The 21,977-nt window shown below is 36.2% G+C and overlaps 2 protein-coding genes across 3 annotated transcripts in view; one reads left to right on the forward strand and one right to left on the reverse strand.

The window, feature by feature from the left end:
* Positions 1-5,437, forward strand: part of NECAB1 (N-terminal EF-hand calcium binding protein 1) — a 228,087-nt gene extending 222,650 nt beyond the window's left edge. The window contains exon 13 of the mRNA XM_002710683.5: positions 4,003-5,437. Coding sequence (XP_002710729.2) covers positions 4,003-4,031 — 29 coding nt within the window. The 3' untranslated portion in view covers positions 4,032-5,437. The remainder of the gene's footprint in view (positions 1-4,002) is intronic.
* A 1,049-nt stretch (positions 5,438-6,486) lies between these two features.
* The window catches only part of C6H8orf88 (chromosome 6 C8orf88 homolog), a 35,541-nt gene continuing 20,050 nt past the window's right edge, over positions 6,487-21,977 (reverse strand). The window contains exons 5-6 of one of the 2 annotated variants that reach the window (XM_008255721.4): positions 8,620-8,726; positions 6,487-7,074 (exon numbers count right to left, since the gene is read on the reverse strand). In XM_008255721.4, the coding sequence (XP_008253943.1) occupies positions 7,051-7,074; positions 8,620-8,726 (131 nt within the window). In that variant the 3' untranslated portion in view covers positions 6,487-7,050. The remainder of the gene's footprint in view (positions 7,075-8,619; positions 8,727-21,977) is intronic. The other variant, XM_070075837.1, reaches the window with a different exon arrangement.

A 21,977-nucleotide genomic window follows, 5' to 3' on the forward strand; every position in this document is an offset into this window, starting at 1 on the left:
CAAACCATGAGAATTCAAAAGTGATTCAAATGTTTTATCACATAGTAATTTAACGTATTGAATACAAGTTTAAAATAAGTGATCCATAAACTGGAAATCAGAATTATGTGAGAAATATTTATTTTGGTAGCTGTTAAAATAATATTTAAATTGGAAGCAAAGAGAATAGAAAAAAAAACTGAAATGAATTTGTCTAAGAAATTTGGCCTAGCCAAAACTTATTTAAGAAAACTGAAAACCAAAATTCATGTCTTAATCTACTCATTACTGGTTAAACATACAGTTAGTGATGATTAATACGTACTTGGTCCTGGGGTTACTGGAGTGCTTAGCTCATTTACTGGTACTGAGTTCTGAACAAGTAGTGTGTTGGGATCGAGAGAGGGTTCAAAATAAAAATGCAGTCCCTAAATATACAGTGTTTCCTGTCCAATTTCATAGAAATCTTAGCAAACACAAATGACTCCAGAAAAACAATCCACCCCAAGGCATTAAATAGTAATAACTAGGAGTAAAGTATGCCTTGTGGACTTGGATGAAATAAGTAATCTCTTCCTCTGTAACAGTTGAAGGAGATGAATATGGACCTTAAAAGAGGAGACCTGGACAAGTAAAGATGGAAAGTGTACTTTGATAAATTCTAGACATGAACAAATACAAGAAGTGAGTGCTTGGCTTACTGGTACAAAGGTATGAGTCAGGCTCATAATATGATACAAATGGAAGAGGGCAAAATGCAGTGAGAATGTCAGAATGAGGAGTGTATACAGTAATCCTAAGTCAGGAATTAACCTTAGCAAGATGAAGGTGGAATGGAAAGTGAAAAAATTGTGGAATTAAAGCTTGGTGATCTAATGTGAATGCTTTCCAACTCCCTCATTCATTAATGTATTTGTTATAGGGCAGGTTTGTCTAACAGAGAATGGTAAACTTGTGAAATTTCTCTCATTATATAGTTCAAATTTAGTTCTCAAACATGAAAGCCATGAATATGGCTGAAATTGCTCATAATTCACTACTTCATTGATTCAGTTTAAATAAGCATGCACCAAAGCTTGAAGAAAGGTGCAAGTGACAGCATGGGAGCACAGATTAGTAAGGAACAGACTTCACAGACTGCCTTCAATTTTCCCAAGAAAGTCCTGGCTTAATTATTATATCAGGCTTGAACAGTCTGCTCTAACTGGCAGAAAAGGCATAGACCAAAACTTCATAAATATGACTACTGTAGCCTTTATACATAGAACACAGATAAGCAAGATCCACATCTTAGTTTCACATCCCCTGCTTTAGTGCAGCAGTACAGTGTTTGGAACAAAGTGACAAATCTTTATGATGATGTCCAATCATGAGAATTTCCAGGAAGTCCTGCCACTTGTGATTTTTGCACCTGCTGTCAACCATTTTCAGCCTCAATCTTGAAAGCACTGGTTCAGTTATACAAAACAAAAGGAAATAGCTTGTCCTTATGCAGATGCCTTGAATCTTTCAAGGACAGAAAACACCTAAGCAAAGATACAGTAGAAAGAGACTATAGGAAGGTAGGTTAGTGAGTTATGAGGGGGATAATTGCTATAGCAAGACCTGGAAATGTAATCAGATAGTTTCTGACCCAACTTAATGTCCTCATTCTCACTGATTATCTTTCTTTGCATTAATATCAATGGTATATGCATTATACTATTCTTTCAGAGCATTTCCTAGAGAGAAAAATTGAGCACAAATAAAACTGGATTATTGTTCTAAAGCCCAGATTTAATACCTTTTAATTGTAGTTCAATGTTGCATTAATTCACATTATCACATCAAGTTCAAATAATGATCACTAGAATTTGAAAAACCAAAAAGAAGGCTTGTTTCTAACAATTTTTTAAAACTATCTCAAACCATTTTTAACATTTAATAATTAAATTTTTGTTCCTTATTTTACTTGAAAGGAAGAGAGATATTCTATGTGGTGGTTCACTCTGAAAATGTCCACAACAGCCAGGACTCAGCCAGGCTGAAGCCAGGAACCCAGAACCCAATTCGGGGCTCCTATTTCAGTGGCAGGGATCCAAGCATAAGAGTGCAATAGGGGGAAGCCAGAACCGAAAGCAGAGCTGGGACTCCAATTTGGAATGCTAGTATCCCAAGCATTTTCTTAGCTGTTGTGCCAACTGTCCACCCATACTCTCCACCCTTGACTTGATTTTAAAGTTTTATAATCGCATCATCAGGCAGATATACCTGAACAAAAAGCTGAAATTAACATATATGAATAACATTTAGGGGTTTTAACAGCCACAAGACATCTAATACTATTTTAATAGCCAGTTTTGCTTCTTTTTGTGTATTTTATTTGGTTGTGTTAAAAATAAAAACATTAGCTGAACATATTTAGAGCTAGTATTAAATTCTGAAAGAAAGTAGCTATTATATTTGTAAACACAAGGATAAGTAGGTTTATATTTCTAATTTAACTCAATTATCATTTCTAATAATACTGTTTTTATTGTTTGTTAAGTGATATACCTGAGGTATACCTCAATAAATAGAGCAAGTAAACTAGACTGCATCTGAATATAAAAATATAAACTAAAATATATTTCTATGAACTCTAAAGTGTGAAAATCATTCAAATAAGACTTAATGGAAAATGGCTGCCCAAGATCATAGCCATCATAAACCATTTAGACAAAAAAGGCATGAGAGGAACAGCTGCTTGGGATTACTTGCATGCCATAGTGGCATACCTGGGGCTTCAAAATCCCCTGAGACAGGTGATAGCTTAAGTAGTTGGATCCCTGCCAACCACATGTAAGACACAGACTAAACTCTTGTCTCCTGACTTCAGCCTGCCTCAGACACAGCCACTGTGGGCATTTAAGGAGGGAACCAGCAGATGGGAGAGAGATCTCTTCCTCGCCCCACACCCCACCTTATATAAGATTTATTTATTTCAGAGGTAAAGTTATATACAGAGGGAGAGACAGAGAGAGGTCTTCCATCCACTGGTTCATTCCCCAAATGGCTGCAATGGCTGGTGCTGGGCCGATCAAACAAGGAGCTTCTTCCAGGTCTCCCATATAGGTACAGGGGCCCAAGCACTGAGGCCATCCTCCACTGCTTTTCCAGGCCATAGCAGAAAGCTGGATCGGAAGTGGAGCAGCCAGGACTCGAACTCGCACCCATATGGGATGCTGGTACCACAGATAGAGGCTTAACCTAGTATGTCATAGCGTTGGCCCCAAATAAATATTTTTTTTAAAGCGTATGAGAACTTAGTCTTTGAGAAAGAATATCCCTTGATTTCTTGCTATAAGACAAAGTCCTGTGGTTATGAGAAGATAAAGATTGCTTGCCAGCCCTGACTGTTAATGAACAACTTAATACATTATCCCTCTTAGTAAAAAAAAAAAAAAAAAAAAAAAAAAAAAAAAAAAAAAAAAAAGATTGCTTGCCAGCAAATAAGAGTTTTGAAAGAAAATTTTAAGTTTTTTTATTTGCTGTCTATCATAGCATTCTACCAATTGTACCTCTTTACCAGAAGTTTATCTTATTCATCGAGGAAAACATTTCCAGTTTTACTATTTAATTTATATTCTAAAAAATTATTTATAACACTTTCTCTTGCTTATACTCAACCTTTCTTAAATCTATATTAGGAAATATAATGTATAAAATGCTTCCAAACTATTGTTGGTATTGGGTAGATTAAAACAACAACAACAACAAAATTTTATCTTTACAGCATTTATAACCCCATTACGAAGACAAGCCCTATTTATTTATAACAAAAGATTATCTTTTGGACCTTTGTTGTACTCTTAAAATGTACAAATAATAACTGCATAGAAATAATTCAGTCTTGGCATAAATAGTCAGGAAATGGTGACTAGAAAGATAGTTTTACAAACTAAGGATGGGGGGATGGTTTCCTTAAAAATGATCTGCACCTTGAACTTTATTTGCTTTGGAAGTTATTTTCATTACTTAAAAAAAAATTTTTCCTCTTTTCAGCTTCATGGTGGATCCTGAACAACAATTAGATGTTCCTAGGACATTTTCTTTATGGTCCCAAGTACAAAACAAATGTTCTTATCTAAAATGTCAAACAGAACAATTTGTGTGGTTGTTAACTTACTGTATACTTCTGTTTAATGCATTTACTCTAAGTGCAGTAAAATGTATTCTGTATCTTTACCAGTCATGTGAAGTTGTCTTACCTTTCAAAGTTCACTTTCCCAATATTTGCTGCTCATTGTTTTGCTACATTGTAACCAAATTCCTAGTATATGAAAAAAGTGTATGCATAAAGGAATCACATTGTGAAAAAATGATAAAAATATTTAAACTGCAAACTTTGAGAATATTACTATTTAGGACAGGTTTTGTAGACTGTCATATACTATACAAAGGTTAAATCGGTGTATTGTGATTTTTAAATAACGATTTTCTGCAAGTGAAACTTATTCTTTAATAATGTCTGTTCATTCCCAACTCAGGATCCTAAGTCTATTCTCTACATTACTTAAAAGATTAGTACAAAGGCATAAAACAGCCTTGGCTATCACCTATAGAATCTCTGCCCATCTGTTAGCTTATAAAATGAGTTTCACAAGTGAATAATTCTGTGACAAGTTAGGATACCATTTACTAATGTAATATCATTATATCATCAGTTAGCACTTAATTCCCCTTACATTAAACATGAAAAAGTTTCACTTCGTGGAAATCTTGTTCAAATTTTATAACATGGATTCCATTTGTGTTCTAGAGACCTAACTTTTCTTATAAAATATAGACATCTGCATTTAAGAATTTCAAAATATTTTTAAAATAAAAGCTTAACCCAAATGAATATGAGGAAGTTTCAAAAAGCACAAAACATTAGAGTAGTAATAAAATTGGGAAAGAACTGGGCAGAAGATATCTATTTTCCAGTTTCAACACTAGAATGACAAACTATGTACTTATATTCCCTTCTCTACAAGCTCTTAAATTGTTTTTAATAATAAAAATTTTTCTGGTTATAAGTTCTGCTAATGAAAAAATATATATAGAAATGTGTCACTATAGGAGTCCAACTGCTTTTTTCATTCTTTGAAAACTCAATAGAAAAGGGAGTTTCTTTTACATAAAATCTGACAAATAATATCAGGCTAGTTTATGCAACATTAACTTTTACTAATACCTCTGTATACCCACAGTCCTCCATCTAAATAACATTTAAAATTTTTAATAATTTCTATGTAACATAAATTTTGACATACACATCCATATCAAGTATATATATCATATTGAGATGTGTGTTTGCGTGCCTCTGGTCAACTCAGACAAGCACTCTCAACACCTGGCTGGACTTTTAATTTATAAGCAAAGAAAAATATTAATGGAGAAGTACAAAGGCAAACATAACACACAGTTTTTGTGGTTACATATAAGGATGAAAAGACTAAAACCTAAAGGACTTTTGACAAATTGTTTTTGAAATCATTTATATCCAGCATTTCCTAAGATACATAGCTCCAGTCTGTCCATTTCAATATCCAATTCAAAAAGTATTTGGGCTATGAAGCAGTTTCTGAAGAAGCATAACAGTATGGTTTTAAAAGGGTTCTGCCCTCAGTAACAGTGCTAAATTTAATTTGGTATCTAGAGAGCCATTCCATTAAGTTCTATCACAGTCTTATACTAGAATCAAAAGGACCTGGTGATAGATTTAATGATGTAATTCTGATCTTAGCTCTTATATAGTTTATCATGTATGTGAGAGTGTATGTATTCACATACATATTATAATATAAAAGAAAAATAGAGCAAAAACAAATAAACTGGGCCCTAAGTATAAATAGTTCCTTTTAAAATAGAAAAAAAATTCAGTAACTTCATAAATTTATTGCTTATTTTAAAAACAATCCATTTTTCTGAGGGAATAAAGCACTAAAAAAGAGGGAGTGGGTACTGAAAGACAAAGATGGGAAATCATGGACTAAACACTTGAAATCTGGCTAACAGATTCAAAACCCAGGGAAGATAAAAAAAAAAAAAAAGGCAGGCACTAAGTTTAGGAGGTCACAATTCAGTAAAAAGAAATTTATCCAACAAACGATGGTCTTGAATACCTTTCCAATAGACTCAAGGATCTGAGAGAACAGAAGCAGCAGAGAGAATTTATTTTCACTTACCTTTACGTCAGCAGTTTTGACATTGTGCTGAAAAAAATCTTTAACAATAGTAACATCTAGAATGACAAACTACAGGAGGCTTATTGTATAACATTTCTAGAAATTAATGTACCGCAATTTGCAAATGTCTAAATTTTTCTTTTGGAAATTAGTTTTATTTAGCAACTGCTCAATTTTTATTGTTCATTTGATGAGACATGAGTAGCAGCTTTCAATTTGTTTCATTCACTACCACTGTTTCAAAATAGTCAATCTCTAGTAATTGTGAACCTCAGATTGCTATCAAAAACCTAGATACCAATCATATATTTTATAAAAAAAAATGCCTACTGAAAAATTCTCCCTCTTGTCATTGAAAATTAGGCACTGAACATCCTAAATCATTCTACACCTCTGGAGAGAGTGTAAGGATTCACTGAAGCACTGGTATCAAATCAGTGAGAACCTACTTTAAAAGCAAATTAACTATAAAAGAAATTCTATACCATTTATACCTTGTAGCAAATACTTTATATTTGAGAATCTTTACAGCTTACATGTCCATTCCATTATTACAAGTGATGAAACACAAAAATTGCAAGTAGCATGCAAATTATAAATACAGTCTTCCCACTTCACTAACCAAATTCCTACTTTTCAGTGTTACTTTGCAATTTATGCAGGAAACTGCCTGCAAAGCTGAAATTGATTAGAAAATTCTTTATAGTTTAAAATATCTTTCTCATTTTAGGAGAAACCAAATAGCCAACCATCAAAATTAAAAATAAAATGAATTGTCACAGTCCATTATAGTTATTGTTACTAGATCCACTTCATTTGCAGGTGTCCAAAATATAAAACGAATAATTCTTTATCTTCAAATTCATCTGTTCTTAAAATGCTACTTAAAACTCTGGTTGTTTTCCTGTAATACAAAAGAGTTGATTTATAAATTAGATTGGCTGAATATAGTTTTACTAGTTTATCAAAAGAAAAACTGAACTTACTCTTTGCAGATATAAATGCATGTTATTATAGAAACTATTAAAATAACTACAGTTGTCAAATAACATTCTGTGTTTCAAAAAAAAGGTACTTCATTTTTAATAAATTGTATTCCAAACCTGTGTTGCTTTGTTTCTGTGATACCTCATTTTTAAAAATGTTAAGGCATAAATCAAAATTCTAATGTATTCTAATATGTTTGTTTAAGAAAGTGTATGTCAAACATTTAAACAATAAAATAAATATGGAAAGACTTTTTTAAATTTTTAATTACTACTTGACAGGCAAAGAGGCAGAAAACTCCCATCTGCTAGTTCACTCCCCAAATATATTAGCAAGGACTGGGCATGGCTATAGGAATCAGGAAGTCAATCCAGGTCTTCAATGAGGGTGCCAGGAACCCAATTACTTGGACCATCAGCTCTACCTTCCAGGGTCTGCATTAGCAGGAAGCTGGTGTCAGAAGCCAAAGCCAGATATTAAACTTGGGTGTTATGATAGGGGGCCCAGAGTGTTAACTGGCCTCTTAACCACTAGGCCTAATGCCACCCCTAAAGATGGAAAATCTCCAAAGGAAAAAGGGAATGTATTTTATATAGCACCGAAGTTTATATTTCCTCTCACAAAGGACTACAAAAATCCACAATATCTTGGAACAGGCAGGAAAATCCAAACATCAAGTATATTTTTCCTCATTAAATATTGTGAGATATTATGAAAAAAATTTTTTTAAAAATGTCTAAGTTAAGGGGTTTAGGAAATATTAATATAAAGTATAAGCTTTTTAAAAAATTCTAATTGAGAAAAGATACTAATGGATCCCCATGGATCCACTGTAAACAGGAGACAATCATATGTATCTCATATTTGATCCATTCTCAGCCTATCTGTATTCTATCATCTCAGCAGAATACTAATTGCCTTTACCTATACAAAACAGTGTTGATGGAAACTAATTCAAACTCCAGTCAAATGTAAGTAGAACTGTGAAAGGACAGAAATCATTACTGTGTGCATAATGAGATAGGAACCCAAAACAGACCACATGCATTTTGCCAAAAAAGAGAGGACTATCCACTCAAACTTATTAATAGAATGGTTGAACATCCATGTAGGAAAAAATGTAGTTTTGCTCCTACCTCATAGAGTAAAATTAACTCCAGATAGACTATAGAAGTTAATTAAAAACAAGAGAATCTTCAGAATGATACAATATTTTCATGACCCTTTAATCAAAAAATATTTCATAAAAAATACAATTATTATATTAAAGTGGTAATTATAATTTGGTATGTTGTATTCATACATTATACTTGTACATTATACTCATCTTTCCAACTCTTATTTGTTTTCTGAATTATATTTCAAAATAAGAATGGTTCAAAGTCTAGAAGTATAATCAAAAATGTTAAAGACAAAAATTAGGGAATGCATTATTACAGTACAAAATTACAAAACTACTTACTGGTTTTTTAAGTACAATGGGATGATCAGGCAGAAAGTCTGGTTTTTTTCTGCAGATGGAAACACTTGAGAGCTTCAACAGGAAATCTCTGCTGTATTTAATTCTCTCTGTAGATATTAAACATTAAATGTAATGCTACACAACAAAATTCTGAATCACTTTTTGACTCATTTCTTTCCAGGTATTTCTTAACTACTTATGATTACATAAATTGACTAGTGTCTATGCAAAAGGTGGCAGAAGCTTTGAAAATTATATACTGCTTCCAATTTTCCTTTTACATGAAGAGGAAGCCAAGTAAATAAGGAACAATGGAAGAGTTTATTGATATATCTGGTTATGCAGATCTTGTAAAACGATCTAATATTATGAAGCATAATAGCAGTAACACCTACTGGGAAATTCAAATCCTGTCAAAATCAAACCTTGGGGCTGGCACCATGGCGCAGTAGGTTAATCCTCCACCTGCAGCGCCGGCATCCCATATGGGTGCCAGTTCTTGTCCCAGCTGCTCCACTTTCAATCCAGCTCTTTGCTGTGGCCTGGGATAGCAGAAGATGCCCCAAGTCCTTGGGCCCCTGCACCCACGTGGGAGACTGGGAAGAAGCACCTGGCTCCTAGCTTAGGATCGGCACAGCTCTGGCCATTGAGGCCATTTGGGGAGTGAACCAACGATCAAAAGACCTTTCTCTCTGTCTCTCTCTCATTGTCTAGCTCTCAAATAAATAAATCTTTTTTAAAAAATGGAACCTTGATAAGCTTTCATAATCTCAATCAATACTAAAAAATTAATAAAAATCAAAAACCAGGACTACATTAGGTACTGCTGAACAAGAGAGAAGAAGGAGAACAATGATTCAAGTACAGCACAGGCCGAGTGTTCTGTATCTGAAATGCCTGGGACCAGATGAAGTTCAGAATTTTATTAATTTGTGAGTATTAGATAGACTTTACCAGTTGAGCACCCCTAACCTGAAAAACTTGAAATCTAAAAGATTCCAAGATCCAGATCTTTATGGGTATCAGCACTCAAAAGTTTTGGATTTCACAGCATTCAGATTACAGACTTACAGCTTAGAGATGCTGTCTGTAGCTCTACAGATTTCTTATCAGAAATGATCATCAGAGGGGTCAGTATTGTTGTATAGATGCCACTGCCATTCAATGTGGGTGACAGTTTGTGTGTGGCTGCCCTACTTCCCATCCAGCTCCCTGCTAATGACCTGGGAAAAGCAGCAAAAGATGACCCAAGTGTTTGGGCCCCTGTACCCAGCTGAGAGACTCGAATTAGGCTCCTGGCTTAGGCATGTTCCAGCTCTGGCTGTTTTGGCTATCTGGGGTGTAAACCAGCAGATGGAGGATATCTCAGTCTCTCCCTCTGTCTCTGCAACTCTGGCTTTCAAATAAACAAATCTTTTTTTAAAAAAAGAAAAATAAATGATTGCCTGAATCTATCACTAAGATAGACCATATATTGGTCCAGAAGACAACTGGAACAATATTTTTGTAGTGCTAAAAGAAATAAGTGGTAACCCAGAATTCTACATCCAGTTGAGGAGGGCAAGAGATCTTGGGGAATGCATGTGAATTAAAGATAGTTTCAGATGAAGGAAAACAATTGATCACCAGCAAACCTGATCTATAAGAAATGCTGAAGAAAAGTTCTGGCTAAAGGGAAATGACGCTAGATAGGAACATTAAAAGATATAATAAATAGCTGATAACAGATGCCTCTTTTTTCCTCTAAGTTTCATAAAAATATGTAATAGTTGAAAGAAAAAGTTTTAACAGTTATCTAGTGTAGTTTCCATGCTATGGGGGCATATTTAACAACTATAGCAAAGGATCACTGCAGTAAAGGGAAGGAACCGCATGTAAGGTTCATCGTCACTATTATATTTGAAGTAGTACAATATTAATCCCAAGTAGAGAGATTATATATGTCATTACAATCACTAGAACATAATCTATACAGGTTAGATATTATGACAAAGAACAACCACTCTAAAATACACACTAAAAAATTTTAATAGACAAAATATTAAAAAAAAATCCGCAAGGTGGCAGGGAAGGAGAAAAGAAAAAGCAAACAAGCAAACAAAAATTATAAAAGACTAATAGAAAACAAATAGTAAAGTAATAGACTTAAATTCAACCATCTCAACAATCATATTAAATGTTAATAATCTAAACCAGGGTCTATAAAAGGCCAGCAAGCAAATATTTGAGTTTGGGGGCTATATGATCTGTCACAACTACCCAATTTTATATTAAAGACACAAAAGTAGCTCCAGATAGTACATAAAATAAAAGATGTAGCTGTGTTTCAATAAGCTTTACTTACAAAAATAAGCATTTGGAGATGAGTGACTCAGTGGTTAAGATGCTGCCTGGGACACAAACAGCCCCTATCAGAGTTCCTGGGTTTGTGTGCCAGCTCCACTTGTGACTCCAGCCTCTTTCCTAATGCACACTGTGGGAGGAATCAGTAATCCCTCAAGTAGTTAGATGTGTGCCATTCACATAGAAGACCTGGATCCAGTTCCAGATTCCTCACTTCAACCAGGCTCCTGCTCCAGCTATTGTGGGCATTTGGGGAGTCAATCAGTGGATGGAAGATTTTTTTTTCTCTCTCTCTCTCCTTCTGCTTTCTTTCAAATAAATAAATAAAAATTTAAAAATAGGTATTTAACCTGCAGGTCATAATTTTCTGACCCCTAGGTTAAACAAACACATTAAAGGCTACAAAACTTGACAAGGTAGATTAAAAAGAAAAAAAAGACACTATTACATTCTATCTGCAAAAGACACAGTTTTTTTTTTTTTTTTATTTGACAGAGTTAGATAGTGAGAGAGAGAGAGAGACAGAAAGGTCTTCCTTCCATTGGATCACTCCCCAAATGGCCACTATGGCCGGTGCTGCACCAATCCGAAGCCAGGAGCCAGGTGCTTCTTCCTAGCCTCCCATGCGGGTGCAGGGACCCAAGGACTTGGGTCATCCTCCACTGTCCTCCCGGGCCACAGCAGAGAGCTGGACTGGAAGAGGAGCAACTGGGACTAGAACCCGGCACCCATATGGGATGCCGGCGCCATAGACGGAGGATTAACCAAGTGAGCCATGGCTCTGGCCCCAAAGACACATTTTTAAAAAGATTTATTTATTTATTTGAGAGGCAGAGTTACAGAGAGAGAACAGGATAAAGAAAGGTCTTCCATCCACCAGTTCACTCCCCAAAGAGCCACAATGGCCGGAGCTGGGCCGACCTGAACCCACAAGCTTCTTCCGGGTCTCCTACATAAGTGCAGGGTCTAAGCACACCCGCTATCTTCCACTATTTTCCCAGGCCATTAGCAAAGAGCTGGATCAGAAGTGGGGCAACTCGTACTTGAACCTGTGCCCATATAGGATGCCTTTACTGCACGCAGAGGCTTAACATAATTTGCCACAGCAGCAGCCCAAGACACACATATTAAAGACATGTTTAGGTTGAAAGCAAATGGATGGGCAGGATTGTGTCATGGTGGATTAAGCCACTGCTTGTGCCACCCACATTCTATATCAGAGTGACAGTTCAAGCCCCAGCTACTCCATTTCCAATCCAGCTGCTTGCTCATGTGCCAGGCAAGCAGTGGATGATAGCTTAAGTACTTGAATTCCTGCCACCCATGTGGGAGACCCAGATCCAGGCTCCTAGCTTTAGTCTGGCCCAGCCCTGGCTGCTTCAGCCATATGGGAAATGAACTAATCAATAGAAATCCTCACTCTCTCTCCCTCTCTCCCCCTCCTCTCTCCTCCTCATCCCCTCCCCTCTTCCCTGCCCCTCTCCCCCTCACGCACCTCTCTCATTGCTGAGGAAACAGAACTTTTACTGAGGAATTTACAGATCCTTTGTGTGGTCCTTGGGACAGAGCAGATGAGTATTATACCCACCAGTGCTAGAACTCAGGCACTGGACTCCTTTGAGGAGAGGAGCTCAGCTGAGCAGAATAAATTTCCCTTCTGATTAAAAAAGAGAGAGAGAAAAGATTTACCATGCCAAATCAGGGTGTCATCGTAGGCATGCCTTTAACCCTAGAGAACTGAACAAAGTGCTCAGGCCACAACCACTACAAGCCTCTAGATAGTCACTGAAAGCAGACATTCCACTTTAATCTATAGCGTCATAGTTCATAGTACAAAGAGAAAAGCTACCACAGCAAAAACAACAAAAAACGAAGATACCAGTGAGCATCTCCACAAATGCCAAACACAAATGCACCAATACAAGAAACAAGAAAAAGGAAGACAATATGATGCCCCTAAAAGAACACAACACTTCAATACTAGATTGTGAATATGAGATGGCAGAAATGCAAGAAATGGAATTCAAAAAATTTATCATAAGATTACACAAAAGTAATCAGAAGTATGTGCACGAACTACTGAAATCTGTACATGACATAAAAGAAGATCTTAAAGAGAAATAAAAATTCAATGAAGAATCCAACAGAAAAAATAAAAAATGAAGTGGAGAGCCTTAACAACATAATCAGTGAAGCAGAAGAAAGAATATTGGACTTAGAAGACAAAGCAGAGGAAATTATACAGTCAAACCAAAGACAAGAAGAGGAAATTAGAAAATTAAAAAATACTTGGGAATCTATAGGATACTATAAAGAGACACAATATACAGGCTCTAGGAGTTCCTGAAGTCATGGAAAGAGAGAAAGGATTAGAAGGCCTTTTTAGCGAAACAATAACCAAAAACTTCCCTAATTTGGAGAAAGAAAGGGACATCCAAGTACAGGGGGAAAAGAACTCCTAATAGATATGACAAGAGAAGATCCTCACCATGACACAATGTAATCAAACTCACCACAGTAAAACATTAAGAGAAGATTCTAAAATATGCACAAGAGAAATGCCAGATTAATTTCAGAGGAGCTCTAATTAGACTCACAGCAAACTTTACATCAGAAATTCCACAGGCTAGGAGAGATGTTGAGACATATAGTCCAAGTCTTAAGAGACAAAAAATGTCACCCCAGAATATTATACCCTGCAAAGCTCTCATTTATGAATAAAGGTGAAATGAAGACCTTCCATAACAAAAATTGAAAGAATTTGTCACCACCTGTCCATCCCTACAGAAGTAGCATACAGCAACACAGAAACATGGTTATCAGTATGAAAGAAGGTAAAGGAAGAATATATCTCAGTAAAAATTCAAAGAAAATTCAAAGAAAAAATAGGAATGTTTTTGAAAAAAAGGCAGGGCGAAGTTGTTACTTATCAAGAGTCACCTTGAATGTAAATGGCCTCAACTTCCCAGTTAAATGAGACAGACTGGCTAAATGGATTAAAAAACAAAACCCATCTATTTGCTGCTGACAAGAAACACACCTTACCAACAAAGGTGCACACAAACTGAAAGTATAAAGATGGAAAAAGATATCCCATGCCAACAGAAACAAAAAGGAGCTGGTGTGGCCATCTTAATCTCAGACAAAATAGACTTAAAAACTGTTAAAAGATGAAAATGGACACTATATAATGATTAAGGGAGCAATTCAACAGGAAAATATAACTATTATAAATGTATATGCACACAATACAGGGCACCTGGCTATTTAAAATAAATGTTAAGGGATTTAAAGAGAGACTTAGACTCCAATACAGTAGTAATAGGGATGCTCCACTTTCAGCAATGGAGAGATCAACCAGACAGAAAATCAACAAGGAAACAGCAGATTTAATTGACACTATAGACCTAATAGACCTAACAGATATCTACAGAACTTTTCATCCTACAGTTGCAGAATACACATTCTTCTCAGCAGTGCATGGAACTTTCTTAGGATTGACCTATACATACTAGGCCACAAAGCAAGTCTCAGAAAATAAAAAAAAAAAAAATCAAAATCATACCATGCATCTTCTTGGACCACAATGGAATGAAGCTGGAAATCAGCAACTTAGGAATCTCTAGAGTATATGCAAACACATGGAGACAGAACAATAAGCTCCTGAATGAAAACTGGGTCATAGAAGAAATCAAAAGAGGAGAAGTCAAAAAATTTCTGGAAATAAATGACAACACAACATATCAAAACTTATGGGATACAGCAAAAGCAGTATTAAAAAGAAAGTTTATAGCAATAGGTGCCTACATCAAGAAATTGTAAAAGCACCAAATAAATGAATTATCAATGAATCTCAAGGATCTAGAAAACAACATCAAACCAAGCCCAAAACTAATAGAATAATTAGAGAAGAAATCAACAAAATGGAATTAAAAAACAAACAGCTGGTTTTCTGAAAAAATAAACAAAATTGACACACCACTGGACCAATTAACCAAAAAAAAAAAAAAAAGGAGAAAAGACCCAAATCAATAGAGATGAAAAAGGAAATAACAATAGATACCACAGAAATAAATATCATCAGAAATTAATATAAAGAGCTGTCTTCCAACAACTTGTAAAACCTAGAAGAAATGGACAGATGCCTGGACACATACAACCTACCTAAATTGAGCCATTAAGACACAGAAAACCTAAACAGACCCATAACCAAGACAAAATTGAATCAGTAATAAAAGCCCACCAAACAAAGAAAAGCCCAGGACAAGATGGCTTCACTGCTGAATTCTACCAGACACTTAAAGAACTATCTCCCATTCTTTTCAAGTTATTCCAAATAACTCAAAGAGTAGGAATCCTCCCAAATATTTCTATGAAGCCAGCATCACCTTAATTCCTACACCTGAAAAAGATGCAACAGAGAATTACAGACCAATTTCCCTGAAAACATAGAAGCAAAAATCCTCAACAAAATTCTAGCCAATTGAATCCAACAACACATCAGAAAGATCATTCACCCAGACCAAGTGGGATTTATCCCTGGTATGAAGGGATGGTTCAAAATTCGCAAATCAATCCATCTGATACATCACATTAAAAAAACTCCTGAACAAAAACCATATGGTTATCTCAATAGATGCAGAGAAAGCATTTGATAAAATACAACACCTTATTATGATGAAAACTCTAAGCAAATTGGGTATAGAAGTAACATTCTTCAAACACAATCAAGGTAATTTATGAAAAACCTATGGCCATACTACTATTGAATGGGGAAATGTTGGAAGCATTCCCACTGGGATCCAGTACCAGACCGGGATGCCCACTCTCACCATTGCTATTCCATATAGTCCTAGAAACTTTAGCCAGATCCATCAGGCAACAAAAAGAAATCAAAAGGATACATATTGAGAAGGAAGAAGTCAAACTATCTCTATTTGCAGATGAAATGATTCTATATATAGGGCATCCAAAAACTCCACTAAGAGACTATTGGAAATCAAATAAGAGTTTGGTGAAATAGTAGGATATAAAGTCAATACATAAAAATCAACAGCCTTTGTATACACAGACAATGCCATGTCGAGAAAGAACTTTTTTATAGAAAACTTTTAATAAATATAAATTTTGAAAGTACAATTTTTGGATTATAGTGGTTCTTTCCCCCATAACCACCCTCCCACCTGCAAACCATACCATCTCCTACTCCCTCTCCCATCCCATTCTTCATTAAGATTCATTTTTAATTATCTTTATATACAGAAGATCAACTCTATGCTAAGTAAAGATTTCAACAGTTTGCACCCACACAGACACATAAAATATAAAGTACTGTTGGAAGACTAGTTTTACCATTAATTCTCATAGTACAACACATTAAGGACAGAGGTCCTACATGGGGAGTAAGTGCACAGTGACTCCTGTTGTTGATTTAACAATTGACACTCTTATTTATGATATCAGTAATCACCCGAGGCTCTTGTCATGAGCTGCCAAGGCTATGGAGGAAGCCTCTTGAGTTCGCCAACTCTGATCTTATTTAGACAAGGCCATAACCAAAGTGGAAGTTCTCTCCTCCCTTCAGAGAAAGGTATCTCCTTCTTTGATGGCCCCTTCGAGCAAAGCAATCTTATACAACAAAGACAAAGCAGGAGGCATCACAGTACCAGATTTCAAGGCATATTACAAGGCAGTTATAATCAAAACAGTCTAGTACGGGTACAAAAACAGATGGATAGAGCAATGGAACAGAACAGAAACACCAGAAATCAACCCAAACATCTACAACCAACTTACATTTGATCAAGGAGCTAAAACCAACCCCTGGAGCAAGGACAGTCTATTCAACAAAGGTGCTAGGAAAACTTGTTTTCCATGTGCAGAATCATGAAGCAAGATCCCTACATTACACCTTACACAAAAATCCACTCAAAATGGATTAAAGATCTTGGAATTGTATCTAGAAAGCACATTGAATACGTTAAAAACTAATTAAAATTAAAACTAACTAAATAAAAAGATGTTTTAAGGCTTTCCCAGGTGATTAAGTATGAATCCTAAACTGAGACCCACTAAACTAAAAGAAAACATTTCTCCAAATGTCACACAGGAAGTGGGAAAGTTCAGAAATGAGTAATAAATGAGAATCATCTCAAAATAACTTATCTTGAATTTTTAAAATTTGGTTTTAAAAAAGAACAAGAAATAAAATAGATGCTATAAATGTAAAACATTATTGTGATGTGATAATCATGAATATTCTGTAAACATCTGTGCTTGAGAAGTTAAATAACATATGAATTGCAATTAAAATTATCTACACACAAAAAAATATCTAAATCCACAACCTGATGTCATCAGATTATCAGAGAACATTAGTGAAACCCTGCAAAACATTGGCACAAGCAAGGACTTCTTGGAAAAGACCTCAGAGGCACAGTCAAAACCAAAATTAACATATGGGATTACTTCAAATTGAGAAGTTTCTGTACAGCAAAAAAAAAAAAAAAAAAAAAAAAAAAAAAAACAAGAAAGAGGCAACCGACAGAATGGGAGAAATTATTTGCAAACCATGCAACCGATAAAGGATTAAACCAGAATATACAATGAGATCAAGAAACTCCACAACAAGAAAACAACCCACTTAAGAGATGGGACAAGGGATTAAACACATATTTTTCTTTTTAAGATTTTATTTATTTACTTGAGAGGTAGAATTACAGACATTGAGAGGGGGAGACTGAGAGAAAGGTCTACCTTCCGTTGGTTCACTCCCCAAAGGGCAACAACAGCCGGAGCTATGCCAATCTGAAGCCAGGAGCCAGGAGCTTCTTCCCGATCTCCCACGTGGGTGCAGGGACCCAAGGACTTGGGCCATCTTCTATTGCTTTCCCAGGCCATAGCACAGAGCTGGATGGGAAGGGAAGCAGCCGGAACTAGAACCAGTGCCCATCTGGGATTCCGACGCCACAGGCGGAGGGTTAACCTACTGTGCCACAGTGCCGGCCCCATAAACATACATTTCTCAAAAAAGAAAATTCAAATGGCCAGCAGACACATGAAAAATGTTCAGGATCATGAGCCCTCAGTGAAATGCAAATCAAAACCACAATGAAGTTTAACCTTACCCCCATTAGAATAGCTTTCATACAGAAATCAACAAACAACAAATGCTGGCAAGGATATGGGAGGAAAGGGTACCCTAATCCACTGTTGGTTGGAATGCAAACTGGTAAAACTACTAGGGAAGACAGTTTGGAGATTCCTCAGAAATCTGAATCCTATCATATGAGCCAACCATCCCATTCCTCAGAATTTACCCAAGGGAAATGAAATCAGCAAATAACAGAGTTATCTGCACCTCCATGTTAACTGTAGCTCAAGTCACAATAGCTAAGACATGGAATCAGCCTAAATGCCCATCAACAGAAGACTGGGTAAAGAAATTATGTGATATGCACTCTGTGGAGTACTACACAGCGGTTAAAAAAAATGAAATCTGGTCATTTGCAACAAAATGGATGAATCTGGAAAACATCATACTTAGTGAAATTAGCCAGCCCCAAAGGGACAAATACCATATGTTCTCCCTGGCCTGTGACAACTAACAGAGCATTTGAAAGGAAACCTGTAGAAGTGAAACTGACACTATGAGAAGCAATGACTTGAACAGCCCTTGTCTTGACTGTCAAAGAACAGGTTTTTTTTTTTTTATTATTTCCTTTTTCTACTTAATACCATTGGTTGAACTCTTTACATAACACAGAATTATTCATAGCTATATAAAGTCAATTGAAAATAGATCCCAGTAAAAAATAAGAGTGGGAATAAGAGAGAGAGGAGCTGTACAGTTCAGCACACAGATTTACCCCTAAGGGTAAAGCTAAAAACTTGCCATGGGATTCCAAATCCCATTAAGTTGAGTGATACTAATGCCATCTTACATGTTAAAGTAATGATATTAAGTGTGTAATTGATCATACAGATAGGATTAAGTGTCAAAGGGATCACATAAATAAGACCAAGTATCTGGTAATAATAATAGATAGAATTAAAAAGGAGAGAATGTTCCAACATGGGAAGAAGTCCACACAGCAGACTCATAGAATGAAAAATGCCCTAAATATCACCCTAACCTCAGAATCATCCCTTAAGGCATTCGGATCTGGCTGAAAAGCTCATGAGGGCATTTCAGGCATGGAAAGCCAAGACACTGTGGCAAAAACATACTGTACACGAAGGATCTCTGTGTCTGAGACCCATTAGAAAGAAGGGGCCATCAAAGAAGGATGTACTTTTCTCTGAAGGGAGGAGAGAACTTCCACTTTGCTTATGGCCCTGTCTAAATACTGATGGAGATTGTGGACTCAAAACGCTTCCATAGCCATGGCAGCTCATGTTAAGAGCCTTGGGGGATCACTGACATCATCAATAAGAATGTTAATTGTTAAATCAACAAAAGGAGTCACTGTGCATTTACTCCCCATGTAGGACCTCTGTCCTTAGAGTTGTACTGTGAGAATTAACTGTAAAAAATTGGTTTCAAACAGCACTTCATAGTTTTTGTGTATGTGTGTGGGTGCAAACTGTTGAAATCTTTACTTAGTATGGAGTTGGTATTCTGTATATAAAGTTAATTAAAAATGAATCTTTATGAAGAATGGGATGGGAGAGGGAGTAGGAGGTGGGATAGGAGTGGGGGTGGGAGGGTGGGTATGGGGGGAAGAACAACTATATTCCTGTAACTATACCTGTGAGATCTGTATTCATTAAATAAAAGCTTTCTTTAAAAAATTAACTTTAAAAAAAGAAATACAGCTGCCCTAGAAAAGTTTGACAGTTCTTCAAGCAAAATTACCATTTAATGCAGCACTTCCACTTTTAAATGTATATTCAAGAGACATAAAAGCAAAAGAAAAACAAAGCAAATGTTAGCTCCAGATAAATAAAGGATTAAATGGAGAAAAGTTACCTCTTGGCTAAGCAGCTATATTTACAGTTATTACTAAATACACATTGATTAACACTTTAACTGAAACTTGCAAAATAATCTTGTGGAGGGGAGGGACGATAAAAGAGGTAAGAAGTGAGAGGACTGATATGGAAGAATTAATGTAGTAATGTCCCATTACTACAATAGGACATCAACATTTAACATAAAATCTGAGACATTTGGGGGCCAGCAATGTCACACTGCAGTGTTGCAGGTTTAGCTGCTGCCTGCTACACTACCATCCCTTACGGGCACTGGTTCAAATCCCAGCTGCTCTACTTCCAAACCAATTCCCTGCTAATGTGCCTGGAAAAGCAGCAGAATATGACCTAAGTACTTGGTCCCCTGCAGCTACATGGAAGACTAGATAAGTCTTTCAGTTTGGCTCAGCCCCAGCCACTATGGACATTTGGGAAGTGAACCAGCAGATGGAAGATTCTCTCTCTATATATCCCTCTCTCCTAAATAAAATAAATCTTTTTTAAAATAAGGTTTTATTTATTTGAGAGGTACAGTTACAGATAGTAAGAGGGAAAAGACAGAGAGAAAGGTCTTCCTTCTGTTGGTTCACTCCCCAGATGGCCACAACAGCTGGAGCTGCGCCAATCCGAAGCCAGGAGCCAGGTGCTTCTTCCCGGTCTCCCATGCAGGTGCAGGGACCCAAGGACTTGGGCCATCTTCTATTGCTTTCCCAGGCCATAGCAGAGAGCTGGATTAGAAGAAGGGCAACAGGGACTAGAACCCACACCCATATGGGATGCCGGCACCACAGGCAGAGGCGCCAGCCCCTAAAATAAATCTTTTTAAAGAACCAGATATTTGAAAACAATTTAAATATTTTATTTAGAAATACATGGATAGAATACTATTAAAAAATCTAGTAGATTTTATTAAAAACTTTTTAAGTTTCAAGCTATATACATAGCTTGACTGACAAAATTTGAAAATTAAACAAACCTAAATTTGTTCTCCCCCAAGAACAGTTCTTTTTGGTAGATTTATTTATTCATTTGAGAGGCAGAGAAAGATAGACAGACCTACCCATCTGCTGGTTCATCCACATGTCTGTAGCAGCCTGGGCTGGGCCAAGCTAAAGCAAGGAATTGGATCCAGGACTTCCCTGTGGATGGCAGGGACCCAACTATCTGAACTATCACCTGCTGCCTCCCAGGGTCTACCTTAGTGGAAAGGTGCAATGAGGAGCTGAACCAGGACTCAAACCTGGGCATGCTGATAAGGGATGTAGGTATTCCACCTGGCATCTTAACTGCTAAACCAAACATCCAGTTAATTTATCACAATGTACATATGACTAACTTCTACCTATTGGATGTAAAGCAGAAGTAATATCTTCAACTCCTGGGTCATACTCTTAAAGAAAACCTTCTTCCCCACTTCCTTCTTAGTGATGGTGGGAGCAGAGCTGCAGAGCTCATTGTCTCAGACAATGAGATGGAAGCCATGTGTTGAGGATAGGAAAGCAATTAAGACAGAACATGAGGGCAGTAGCAATTTCATAGGGCAGAACCAGTACACCAGCTCAGAATTTTACATGATACAGAAAATACAGAAATAGTTGAACAGAATTGAAGTTCCTAAAAAAATTAAAAGAACTGTGTGTTATCCAGCAGGAAATTAAACCAGCACACTGAAAAGCTATCTTTACTCCCAGGTTTATTGCAGTACTATTTATAATAGCCAAGATATGGAACCATCGTATGAGCCCAACAATGAAAAAATATATAAAACAAATTTGATATTACATACATATGAAGAATACTAAAAGAATACTACTTGTGGGACATGTACTCTATAGAATACTATACAGCAGTAAAAAAAAAATGAAATCCGGTCATTTGCAACAAAACGGAGGAATCTGGAAAACATCATGCTGAGTGAAATAAGCCAGTCCCAGAGGGACAAATATCATATATTCTCCCTGATCAGTGACAACTAACTGAGCACCAAAAAGGAAACCTGTTGAAGTGAAATGGACACTATGTGAAACAATGACTTGATCAGT

This window comes from Oryctolagus cuniculus, chromosome 6 (genome assembly GCF_964237555.1).
Source record: "Oryctolagus cuniculus chromosome 6, mOryCun1.1, whole genome shotgun sequence".
NCBI lineage: Eukaryota > Metazoa > Chordata > Mammalia > Lagomorpha > Leporidae > Oryctolagus > Oryctolagus cuniculus.